The 13068-nt window shown below is 39.0% G+C and overlaps 1 protein-coding gene and 1 long non-coding RNA gene across 3 annotated transcripts in view; one reads left to right on the top strand and one right to left on the bottom strand.

The window, feature by feature from the left end:
• The window catches only part of RPS6KA2 (ribosomal protein S6 kinase A2), a 162824-nt gene that overhangs the window by 101090 nt on the left and 48666 nt on the right, over positions 1-13068 (top strand). For both annotated transcript variants that reach the window (XM_039707208.1, XM_039707207.1), the window contains 4 exons: positions 734-771; positions 1492-1634; positions 7166-7236; positions 8074-8162. In XM_039707208.1, the coding sequence (XP_039563142.1) occupies positions 734-771; positions 1492-1634; positions 7166-7236; positions 8074-8162 (341 nt within the window). The remainder of the gene's footprint in view (positions 1-733; positions 772-1491; positions 1635-7165; positions 7237-8073; positions 8163-13068) is intronic.
• Positions 5814-6693, bottom strand: LOC120501248. Its single transcript, XR_005627246.1, has 2 exons — positions 6589-6693; positions 5814-6110 (listed from the first exon to the last, which is right to left on the bottom strand). It is a non-coding gene; the product is annotated as an uncharacterized LOC120501248 (long non-coding RNA).

The following is a 13068-nucleotide window of genomic DNA, read 5'->3' as shown; positions in this document are numbered from 1 at the left end:
GAAGCAAGACCAGCTTCATTACTATGTCAGTTTCTATTTACCAAAATTATTATTTTTCAAATTCAGTGTTCCTTCTTGTTTCCACAAAAACTAGCACTGCTTTTTGTGAACTACAGAACTGCTGGATTGCCTTTGTTAAGAAAAAATATGTTGGCAGGTGGAAAATGTGAGAACACTTGAATTTGGCTTCCAGGCTGAATTTTCATCTGTGCTCTGGACAAAAAAAAAAAAAAAAATAAGCAGAGGCTGAGATCCATGCAGTTAGGCTGTGACTAGTCACTGTGCTCTGCAATGACTTTTATTACTTCAGCATGACTTAATTTTAGGTCCAGTGAGTCCAAGCCTTGATTATTTCTGCAATTGCCTTTTCTTATGACAAGAACAGGAAACATGTTCACCTGCCGGAAGCATACACTCTGCAACTGTTCACTTTGAACACCCTGTTCTTTCTGAGCTCTGTTTGCATGCCCACCTTGAACATCCTATGGAGCACAGAGGAGGCTCCTCCTCATGGAACTGCATCAGGCTGTGCATGCTTCAGACATGAGATTAAAAAAAACCTTTGAGATTCATTTTTTTCTTTCTGGAGCTATAGAATCCACTAAGGTTTTGTGTACATAAGTATTTGAATCTTGCAATATCTCCTTACCTGACTTAAACATCTTTTATTCATGTTTTTAAACTGCACTTTGTGCCTGGCTAATGAATGAATGTTTCTTTTTTTGCTTTATAGTATTCTTCTTGATGAAGAGGGTCACATTAAGATAACAGGTATGTGAGAAATAGAAAACTTCATGCCTATAAGCTGATTTTTTTTTTCCTGCAGTATATTGCATGCATCCTGGTCTTTGGTTGGAAGGAGTTTGCTTACAAAAACTAGAAGCCAGAAGAGTTTGAGTGTTGAGCTTCTCTGTCAATTTGTCAATCCCCCTGCTGCACAGCACATGGAGAACATAGCATTTTCTTGGTAAAATTGCACTCTTGACTGATGTGAAGCAGGTGGGTTTGGCTGCTTGCCACTGTGGATGGAAGGATGCTTCCAATATGACTATTTAATCCTGGCAGAGGATGGCTGGAAAGACATCCCTTTGCCACTCTAGAGGCACTGTATAGCCAGCCTTTTCACTGGTGTAATCTGGGTTTATTATTCACAATACTTTGGTTAGCTGCACAAGAATTCTCACTAACATTACCTTCACCAAACCTGAACTGTATATATCTGCTTATTTAAACTCCCTTCTGCCTTGAGCCAGATACTCATTCTGCACAGGGAAAATTATATGCCTGTTTTCAGGGTGTATTAACAAGTGCCAAACACTCCACATAGGCAGGGCTCCAGCACACACGTGCGTGTTGTCTCTTTCTGCACACGGAGAGAAGGGCACTTCACCAGCTGGTTGGTGTGTTTCATTCAAACAATTTAAGCAAGCAAAAGCATAAATAATAATTTTTAGAGACCTGACAAGTCCTGTTCTGCTTCAATTTATGTAGATTTTGGTCTGAGTAAAGAATCCATCGACCATGACAAGAGAGCATACTCGTTCTGCGGGACAATAGAGTACATGGCCCCAGAGGTGGTCAACCGGCGAGGGCACACCCAGAGTGCTGACTGGTGGTCCTTTGGCGTGCTCATGGTAATGCAGAAATTGTGCTCATCTGTGGGAGGGGTGGCTGTGGTAGGGATCAGATCCCTCAGATAAAAATTGCAGTATCAGTGAGCTTTTTCAGAGAGGTATTGCACTCTCCTCAACCCAGCCTTTTAAAATTACATGTTCAGATGCTCCCCCCCCCCACCTTGCACCCCTCCAGCCTCTTCAGTTTGAGCGCTATTGTTGCCAAGGTAGATGAAGAAAAGATCAAGAAGTTGGTTTGTGACACTATGACTTTTTTTTCAAAGCTGTATGAACACTGTAAGTTTTTGGAAGCATTGTTTTATTAAGCATAGCACTTCACTTGAGCTCAGACACCAGGCACCTGCTACTCTCACTGGGATATGTTGGAATAACAGAGCTGTTGCTGCTGTGTCCTGTGGTGTGCAGGCTGCAGATCTACCCTGTGCTCAGGGCATGGCCATGACCAGGCAGCTGTGGCTCACAGGGTACCTCACGGAGGTTGTCACAGCAGAGCCTAGGCAGAATCAGAAATTACTGTAGCAACGTGCTCTTCCAATACAGCCCCATTTCCTGTGGTATGGAGGCTGGTTTTGGTAGCTATATATTGCACTGCATACCAAAATCCATAGAATATGTTTAAATTTTGTTCACCTGAAGTGGACAACTGATGCCACCAGAGGAAGCATAGGAAGCAATGTGAAAAACACTGAAAATTTGGGCTGGGTAGGGCCTACATCACTGATCTAGCAGGTTGGCAGCAGTTAATCTACATAAATATTGTAATTTATTGCCTGAATTGTAAAAGAAGTAGAATATCCTTATCTCATGTGTCCACAAGTCCATTTGGGGATGCTCAGCACTTCTGAACCATGTACATTTATTCACAAAAATCAATAGAGTATGTCTCATAGAATAAATCTATCCCTACCCTTTAACTTTTTTGTTATGTTTTTACTTTTGGTGAATAGCTGAGTCTTCTCACTCTTTGTCTCCCATTAAAAGATGATGCATATGGTGTATAGATTGTTCTTCTTTCACCAGCTGATAAACTCTTAATAAACTGGACTACTTCCTCCATGGGTATTGCTAGCCTTTCTTTTTTTTTCTTTCCATTGCTCTTTTCAATCCTCCCCTAAAGATTCAGCATATTAGAATTAGAAAAGATACAAATTCCTACAAAAGGAGATGAATTAAAGAAAGTAAAACCCTTTTAACTCCAAGCTAATGTTTTAAGCCTTTAAGTGTTACCAGACATCTTAGAGAAAAATATGTCAATCAGGTCGACCTTTTTTCCTTTTCAACAGTTAGCTAGTTGAGACCAGCAAAACAACACTACACGACCGGGAGGATTTTCTGATGCTGTCTTTCATTCTGCTCTTTTCTGCTTGCTTTCTTTGTTCTGTCACATGTATGTTCTATTACGAAAACTGTTTTTGTCAGTGTGAAAAACTGAAGATAATGAAATTGCATTCAAATTATTTATTAGCATTTCTTCCTAAGCACTTTGCAGTATGATGTAAAATAGATGAAGAAAATATACCAGTTGAGGAAATATGCATAGATTCAAAAGAAGTGTATGTGATAGTTTAATTTTCATATCTAAAATTCTCATCGAAAAAGGAAACATATTATGCCTATAGTCATAATATGTATCTTCCTCATCATCAGAGCAACCAAACACTCTTCTGTTCTGTGAAGAGAGATTGCTGCTTCTCTTAGCAGCCCTCATTGACCAGGGCACAGACTAGAATCAACTGAATCATCCTTGCACACTCCATAAAAGTGACATATTGTGACTATTAATAGCAAAACAAACTTGTCTGAAAATGACTAAGTTCTGGTATTATTTATTATGTTATTTTTTTTTATGATTTATTATTCATATGGCAGTTTCCCAGGCTGAGGATTATTTCTCACTTATTATCTTCTCCAATAACTTTCCTGATCATTTATATTTATTGAATCCTGAATTTCCTCAGGAAATGTGGCACTCTTTTCCAGGTTCTTCCCACATCTTCTGGGAAGTGCTCATGTTTTGCCTACTGAAATTGGAGACTGCCCTGAGAGCAAGAAAGAACTGCATAGTATACAGAGACCTCAGCAGGGGTTGGATCAGGTGACTCCAGAGGCCCCTTTCCATTAAGCCTAACTCTGTGGTTCTCTAAATAGGCAGCTGAACTGGAACAAAAAACATTTGCCTTTCTTGTACTTTCTTTGGTACAAAAAGGAAAACAAAGTTGGAGGGAGATTGCAGCCTTCTGAAGCCTAACAGAAGATAGCCCTCCAAAACACCTGGGAAGAGAATCAGTGGGAAGGAAGGAGCAAACAGGTGGTATCTACAGATGGAGAAGTAGAGAGAATGAAAATTGAGCCCCCCAGCAAAACTATAGGGACTGCTTTAATGGACAAAAATACTGTGGAGTTCATTCACCCCTAGTTTCAGCTTCTTGTCAACCTGCTGTGACTCATACAGCTCTGTGTTTATGTGCAAGACTGTAAGCAGCATGTTCTCACTTCTGTTTTCATGTTCAGCTTCAGCAAGATTTTTGACTTTTTGAAAAAAATAAGCAGGGAGACAGGTCTCTGTGCAGTGAAATGATAACTTTAACTGATGAAATTAACAATTTCAATTTTTTTTTCAATCTTGTTATTTTATTTTGAACCTTCAACAGATTTAGTCAGGACTGCAATTGACAAACTAAAGCACAATTCCAGAGGCTGCTTAGCAAAATTCATTAAATTAAAAAGCTCTGGTACACTTAACCTACATGGCTGCTTTTCACATTAAATATTGATGTTAACTGCATTTCTTCTGAACCTGAATTAATCTCAGCATTAGGCCTGCACAATTGGAGATGTGGTAACAAAGTGCAGCAGCACAGTAAATATTTCCTGCAGCCTCCAGAGCAGTCATTCCCCCTGCTCCCTCCTGCAACTTCAGTTTCTTCCAAATTCCTTCCTTCTTGTTTCCATCCCTTGCAGTCATGGTGCATTTGCAGGTATTCCTGGGATAGTAGAGTGGGTGGGAACTACAGTCCTTTTCCACATAGTCACTGACCAAGCAGTTGCTTGTATCTGTATCATCTGCATCAGCAGTGTCAAGCCCATTTATGCCAGTATAAATGAGATGTAGCAGCCATTGTTGGCGCCACTAAATTAGATTTTTTTATAATAACAAAGTAATGCGAGCAAGCGTAAGTGAACATTAGGTACTTACTGTGAGCATAAACACTCTAGAAATCATGAGGAGGGTTTGGTACAATCTGTACCATTTCTGCTGCTGCCCTGGGAAGCAATGTTCTCTGCCCTTCATTGCCAGTCCCATTTTATCAGGACTAGGCTCTAATAGGTCAGAACTACTTTGAAAATTGTATTTAAGCACCAGTGTCATCTAGACAGGTTTAAAAATTCTCCCCCATTATGTTTCTTTGTAGAAAATGAGCTGCTTTCCTCAAGGTCTACCAGGCAGCTCTTTTCTTGCCTCTCCTAACCCACGCAGAAGTTAATGCATTTGTTTTTTCCAAGTCTTGTTTATATTTGGCAGCCATATAAATTTGTTTAAAGTGGTTTTATTCCTGTTTCTACTATGCATTTTAGTGCCTTGAGGCAATGAAGATTAACCCTTCAATTAACTATATTCAGTTAGTTATCTGGCTTCTAAATATCTCCTCTGCCCTTCTCCCAAAATTGGCATAGAAGGTTCACTATTAGATTTCCTCTGTTTTCTCTATATTTCTTCTGGTATAGCTGTATTTAATCTGGGCAAAAGAAAGAGTCAGGCTGTGGGACAATCTGACACAAGTTTTGGTAATGAAAGAATCCTTCTAGGCACAAATGTGCTTTCTGGGAGCGCTGTGGTTTCTTGTGAGATAAGGTACAAAAATTATATAAGGTTTGAAGAATCTTTCCTGCCTTATAGCAATGAGTAGTAATTATTAGATTAATTAATGACACTAAGTAATTAGCTTACTACAGCAGAAGAGATCCAAAGTCTGAGTGACAGACACAAACAAGTAACAGTTCACCTTGCCCTCAATGGACAGAGTTTTCCTTTGTGTCCAGGCTGAATTATGTTCTTCGTGTCTTTATGTTTGGTGATGCACAGCCTTCAGCCTCCCTTAGTCAGAGCAAGCAGCTGCCACTCCCTAAAACACCATGGTGAGAGCTGTGTGAGAGACATGGTGTTGAATCCAAGTTCGGCAAGCTTCTTCAGCTGGGCTTCATTTTTTTTTTTTCCCACTTCTTACAGATGTGAAATTCCTGTCAAATTTACTGAAAGCACTAATCTGTCTCCAAGGAACCATAACTGGTGGATGTTTCAACACTTGACTTCGGCAAATAATTGATGATGACTGTTGAGTTTTGCTTTGAGATTTGGGTTCAGTTGAATGTGACACTTATGAGTTCCATCACTGAATACAGCCAGAGGAACCAAAGCAGGAGAGAAATGGCACACTCAAAAAAGCCTTGAGAATGTGGGATATAGTCTTGTTTCTCCTGCAAAATATCAAAGTGTTGCAAATACACAATCAAAGAGGTGATTTGACTCAACCTAAAAAGGTGGGGAGTGACATATCAAATCCATTTTCCTTGCATGGTAGACCATATCAAACACTTAAGACGTTGTCATCTTATTGCAAAAGCTCCATACACTTCTCCCAAGCAAGTCTTTTTCCCTTGGGGTGGTATCTCATACGTTGTCCAGATTTCTAGGCTCTCAGGTCCACCTATATTTCTTTCAAGATCTCGGGTCAGTCTGGCTATAACTTATCTAGTTCTTGGTCCTCCTGGTTCAGGTCCCAGGCTCCTATTCCACCTGGCTCTACTGACTTGCTGCTCTTAAATCTGCAGTGGTCTGCCTGAATCATCTAGGGATCAAGTCTTTACTGCTCTCTCTGCAGTTCTCTACCCAAACCACCATGGGATTACATCAGGATCACCAATTATTGTCCATCTTACTGCAAAAGCTCCATACCTTCTTGGTAATTTCTTACGGGCAGCTCCTCACAGTACCAACTCCTTCTTCCTCACAGCACAGCCAACAAACTCTAACTTCTTGACTACCCAACCTACTCTTTTATAATACCCATCCTAATTGGATCTAGCTGTGTCCTGTTAAGGGCAGGCCTGTTCCTAATGCTTGATAATTAGTGCAGCTGTAACTCCTTAGGGGTGATATTACCTTCATCACTATCTCTGTTCTCCTACATTCTATCCATCCATACTAAGAAGAGCCATATCCATGCACGATAAGGGTCCCTCCAGCCAAATATCTCGTTGCCAGCATTAGTCATGAAACAGATGCTGGAGGAAGCGCCATATGTGACACTTCTTCCCAAACATACCAAAACTTGACAACAACTATCAGTGTGAACAGTTTGTAACACATCTCTAACAGTCACCCAGACTTGCTGTGCCATTTTTTTCTGTGCACAGGTTGTTGGATCATTTCTTTTCCTCTAGTTTTCAGTTGTTTTGAAAATAGAAGATGGATGTGGTCAGCTATGCAGACCATCCCAATGCACATTTACCATTTTGTTGCTACTCCACAGTTTGAGATGCTGACGGGATCGTTACCCTTCCAGGGAAAAGACAGAAAGGAGACAATGGCACTCATTCTCAAGTGAGTATCAAAACTGCTTTCATTCTTCTAACTGTGAGTTAACTCTACTCTCTGAAGACTCCATAGGGCCCAAGAATTTGATGAGTAGAGAATAATGATGTGTGTATTGAACTTTTCAAATCTGTGCAAGGTATGAATTTAGTAAGACACACATAGCTGATGCCTGTGTTTAACTCTAAAATTGCCTTCAGAATAAACAGTAGAAAGTTAATTACTGAGAGGGCCTTACAAAAGAAATTTATCTTACTTTTTGTGATAATGTCAGTATCCACAAAATGTGGGAAAGTCAGATTTCAGCAGGACATCTTATATTTTGTTGTTGCCAAGTTTCAAATCTTTTTCATTGCAATGTCCCATTCATTTAATGTTAAACGGAGACAAAAGTATCTGAAGCTCATCTTTACTCACCAGTACACTTTTTAAAGTTGTGGTGAATGGCCAAGACAAAAGTTTTATTCTCTTTAAACAGTATGCGGTTTAGTATACTTTTTTTTCATTGTTTGATTGTTTAAATTCCTCTTTATTCTCAAATTTATTCCAGCAAACTAAAAAAGTAAAAAAAAAACTGTAGGAAAATTACCTATTTAAGTTGCAAAAGTTTTATGAGATTCATTAAGTCTGCTCTATCTCTAGTGAAGTCAGTGGTAAAACCTTCCTTAAGATGAGCAGAATAAGATCAGCATCTCATTCTGCATTACACTATGCTTAGGTAGCCTTTGGTCACAGATTTCATGTGTCTGCTCATCCTTACTACTGCAGTTCTGCTGTTTCCATTGCAGTTGGATGGAATAAAAGCTCGAGAAATCTCTTTTCTTTTCAAGTGTTGTGTTCTTTCAGAGCCAAGCTGGGAATGCCACAGTTTTTGAGCATAGAAGCCCAGAGCCTGCTGCGAGCCCTCTTCAAAAGGAACCCCTCCAACAGATTAGGTACGTATGCATTTGGTGAGCACATTTGTTATGTGCTCCCTGCCTTGCTGGGGGACAAGTTGTACCTCTCAGCTCATCTTTTCCAGTGGTTATCCTCTTCATTAGCTGGCATTTGGCATTCCTTCCCAGAGCACAATGAGCCTTCAGCATCACTAGAGAAATTTGTAAGGAGTACAGGCAAAGCATTGAAATGTAAACCATGATATCCACTTGTGTTTCATTTTTCTTGTAAAGAGGGTGAGTGAACTGCCAGCTTTTATGAATGATTTAAGATACCTGCTGTGTATGATAATACAGGGAACTGAGAAATAAGTGTGGTTTAAAATCTGTATAATATAGCTGCAAATCTCAGGTTTTTATCTCTCCCATTCTCAAATGCATTTCAAATCTGTCTTGTTCTGTTAGCTAGGGGCAGTCTTGCAGTAGACTTTATTCTTTATTACCCAAATACATCATCTCCTTTTTTCTGATTTTGATGCTACCTAGAGTGGCTACCTAGAACAGAGGCTAGACAGAGTTAAGAGAATAAAATGGGTATTTATTAAAGGTCTTTAATAGATACACTTTGGGCAGTGCAAAAGCCTCGCAGAGGCTACATCCAAGATAGACAATAGTCATGAGTTTTTCAGACAGTATAAGTTTGGTTTATTTGCATATCAGGGGTTAATTCTCCAATTACAGCTTCAGGTAATGAAACCATATTCCCCCAGCTCGCTCCCCAGCAATTCACTTTTGTTTATCCTTTTCGGGGCCTGAGGCTGTGGTGTGTCCTTGGATCTCAGGCCTACGGCAATTGTTTTGTATAACCAAAACGTGCAGACAGTTAACTACACTTTATAGGGAGTTTAGACCTATGCACTGATGCAGTATGGGATTTGAAAGATATAAAAGCTAAAATCTTAAAGAGGCAATGTGTCTTCACCCTTTGTTAATAATCCTCTTCACATTGTGATAAGCTAAACGTATATATTGGATAATGTATCTTATGTCATCTGTACCTTTGTTTACAGGTTTTATTAAGAAATTAATTGCATTTGATGGGGTCATGGACAATGCCTATGGCATGACTGCCACTACAGATTTTGTCGTTATTCCCCACAGGCATGTGGGGACAACCCAATCAAGTGCTCGGTGGCAGTGGGGAGTCAGTCCTGCAGCATACCACTGTGGACCCTCTCCTGGCAAGGGGATCCCATATCGCCCACAGAGGGAATGCCTTCCCATTTGTTTTACCTCCTGATCAAAATAGTAGCCTTGTATTCTGATATACTGTAAACACGAGAGTAGAAAACCACATTTTCTTAGCAGGTTTCAATTGCTCTCAAGAAATTTGTTTCACACTGGAAAAAATAAGAGTATTGAGATTTCTAGGTTTAATATCTCTTCAAAAAAATTAGGTGCTGCACCAAATATAAACTTTTTCCCACTCCCTACCTCTGTCTCTTTCTGCTTTTTCCTCTCTGTCTCCATCTCTTGGTTTTATGCTGCTCTACATGTTTTGTGGCTTCTTACAAGTTGCTATCCATCCAAAATGGAGCTCCAGTAAAGTCAATGGGAGTTTCTGGATACCAGTCCTTAAAAAGCTGCTCAGTAAAAATTAGTTTTAGCCAAAACAATTCTAGCCCTCATATGTTAGTAATGGGGAATTACTAGGGGTCAGGTTTTTAAAACCTGAGGTGTATTGAAATACTGGGAAGGCTTGGAGGAAAAAAAAAAAGAAAGAAAGAAATTATTTATGATAGAAATGTCCAAGGAAATAAAATCTTAAAGGGTAACAGAAAAATAGATCTTAATATTTCAGGGATAATGGTGGAAAGCTCCTGAAGGCATTCTCTGTTTTAACTGATTGAGAATCAGCACAAAAGAAGATGGAAAGGAACCCATTAATAACAAAAGAAGAAAAGCTTGAATAGTTGGCCTAAATACTGAACAGAAGTCAGTAGATAAAAGGACTGCTTCAGCCTTGTGGATTTCAGCTTTTTCTGAGAAAGGAATAATACTGTTTAAAGAAAAGTAGACTTAGACATCTCAATTTGAAAAATCTTAGTAAAATTAATGAAGTGTGCTAAAATAAATGAATGATATTCTGGATCAAACACTTGATTTCAGCCATTGTTTAATAAATTTGCAAACATGGAAAGTGCATTTAGTTCCAAAATCCAATTTTAAACATTTGCAAGATAAAATATGCTCTTTTTGCCATTTGATTTTGGCATCTTAACAAACAGAAGTAAAGATTGATGATGTAATCTGAAATTTTGCTTTGAAATTGTGTTTTGAAGCTTTGAATTATTAATGGAAGAAATATTAGGGTTGAAGCAAGTTAGACAAGATTGAAAAGAAATTTAATCTGATTTACCTGCTTCTATTTTTAAGCGAGATGCCCATATTAATGTTTGTGACAAATTTTTAAGGAATGGAAAGTCTTTCTGGTTTTGGGCACTGTCTCTTCTTTTCTGAGCCTATTTGGTGTACAAATAGTCTGAACAGTACTGCTTTGGTAGTATTGCTTTAAGTAAAACAATTTCAGATTATGGATAAGCATAATTTTAAATTCGTAAACTGACTGAATACTCAGACAAATAAGGAGTAAGCACTCAGAAGTAAAACTTTAGGATGAAAGTGTTAGTTTGTTACATTTCCAGGAACTAGGCAAGAGACTTGCTCTAAGGCCTGGATCTCTCAGGTAGGTAAATAAATTATTTATTATTTAAAATTATTATTTAACAAATTATCAAAAATTTATTTTATATAAAAAACATATTATCTAAAAAACTCCTCCCTATACTGCTGAGCAGTATGAACATGTCCAGGGTCCTTATAATTGAGAAGCTCAGCCCAGAAAGTTTAAAATAAAAGCATATGCCCATAGGCTCAGAGTAAAAGCCAAGGAAATAATTACTGTTTTCTTAATCCCATGTTCTCAGGTAAGATATATTCTGCTTTGGCGCATAGAAGACTTCAGGCTCTAACTTTTTAGAATGATGAGCTTAAACAGAAAACAGCTTTCATTTTAGTCAGAGTGACTGTCAAGCTTTCTTGTAAACCTTAGAAAAATACCTCAAAAATTCTAGCTCACTAAAATATTCTGAAGCTGTAGAGACACTAAAATGTTGTTATCTGAAACTAGCTTAAAAAGCTAGAAACTCTTTCTGATGAATTTGAATATCCAAGTAATCAACTTTCAGGTTTCTTAGGTCTTCTTTTTCCCCCTCAATATTTCATGGCTCATGTTGGCCATAATGATTCAATAATCAAAACCAACTAAAATAAAATATTCTACTCTTACTGTTTGCAGGCACTTTTATTGCAGGCATAAAACTTAGATAATTAAGTTCTCACTTAGTAATGTGAGGCTGCTTTTATATAAATACACTATATAATGTGTTTAAACTGGCAGTTTGATCTGAAAGAATTATTTATCTTCTTGGACCCTGGAGACTGGGATCATCATGGGACTGGATGGCACGTAAGGTTATTTGCAGGAAATAGGTTTGATTGTGCTGATTACTCTTGGCTAATAGGTCTTATTGCCAAATTGAAGTTGAAGTGAAGTTAAAAATCCAAAATCACAAGAAACCTTGAGGAAGGTGAAAGGTTTGTAGTCATGAAGTGCACTGTTGCATGCGGTGCTTCAGATGTTTGCTGAATACCGATCTCTATGCCAAGAAATGTCCATCTCCATGCAGCAGGCCTTTCCAGTCATGACCGCTGCAGTGCTTTTCTCCATGTAAGCACATCTCTTCTCAGTACCCCTGCAGATTTGCAGGTGATAGATGAATGATAGATAGAGGTGGTAGATTAATGGCTGAAACAGGCTGAGCAAAGCCACAGAGACTATAAGCACTGATGCCTAATATCTCCCAAGGACTTTTGCAGCAAGGTCAGGGCTGTCTTCCTGGCTCCCAGAGCCATTCCTGAATGCACCCTTGAGACACTTCCCTCCTCCAGCTGAGGAGAGGGCCAGGCCACACGCTGCTGCCTGCAGCCACAGCACACAGTCCAGGAAGAGGTTGTGGGCTACACCAGCAATTCTCACAGCGTGGAACGTCAGGGAATAAAAATTGCAGGAAGTGCTGAACCTTTTCCATAGCATATAATCAGTTGCTAAGAATTGGAAGTGAGCCACTCCTTGCAAAATTAGGCTATTACCATCCTAAATCTCTTTAATATATTAAGCCCTTGCACTTTACAACATATTCCTTATGTGCCTGAGCTGAGGTGACCCCAACTGGGAAATGAAACTTTTTCAAACAAACGCCTGCCTCAACTGCATGCTTGAATTTCTTACCAAACACTTGCAGCCCCCACTAAAAAAGTAGCTGGGGGTGGACTTTTTTTTTTTTCTTAGTCCTTATTTCTGTAGGTTTGTAGGAAAAGGAAGAACAACATTAGCAAAAATTGTGTCTTTCTAATTAGATGATCTGAAAAAAAGCATGTCATAGCCAACACAATGACATATCCATTAGGCTAAGCAAGAGCGAAAACAGAAGCAGTGGGGAAGGGGCAGAGCAGAGAAAATCGAATGCATCAGCAATTATCCTCAGTCTAGGATATGCTACTAGTGTCTTACTAGTCTGAGCATTTATCCCAGTCCTGCAAAATCAATCTGGCACTTGGGTTTCATCCTGATGTGGTAAAGGACATTTACTGCAGATTGCAGTTTCCAGTCACCACCACTGAACTCAAAGCACTTTTCACAGATATTTCTTTTCTGAAGACTTGCTTAATGTAATTCTCTTCAGAGTAACTCTGTTGGTTTTGTCTTTCTGTTGGCATTGCTAAAATCAGAATGAATCTGCCAAGGGATTCTTGCAGACTTCAGACTGTGCATTGAACAAAAACATGCTAGGGAAGTAATAGAACAAGTCCTATTCTAAGACTTCTACTTTTCTTGTTCAGTACC

Source organism: Passer montanus, unplaced genomic scaffold (assembly GCF_014805655.1).
Source record: "Passer montanus isolate IOZ18808 unplaced genomic scaffold, ASM1480565v1 scaffold2, whole genome shotgun sequence".
In the NCBI taxonomy this organism is placed as follows: Eukaryota; Metazoa; Chordata; class Aves; order Passeriformes; family Passeridae; genus Passer; species Passer montanus.
This window is presented reverse-complemented; position numbering and strand designations above follow the sequence as displayed.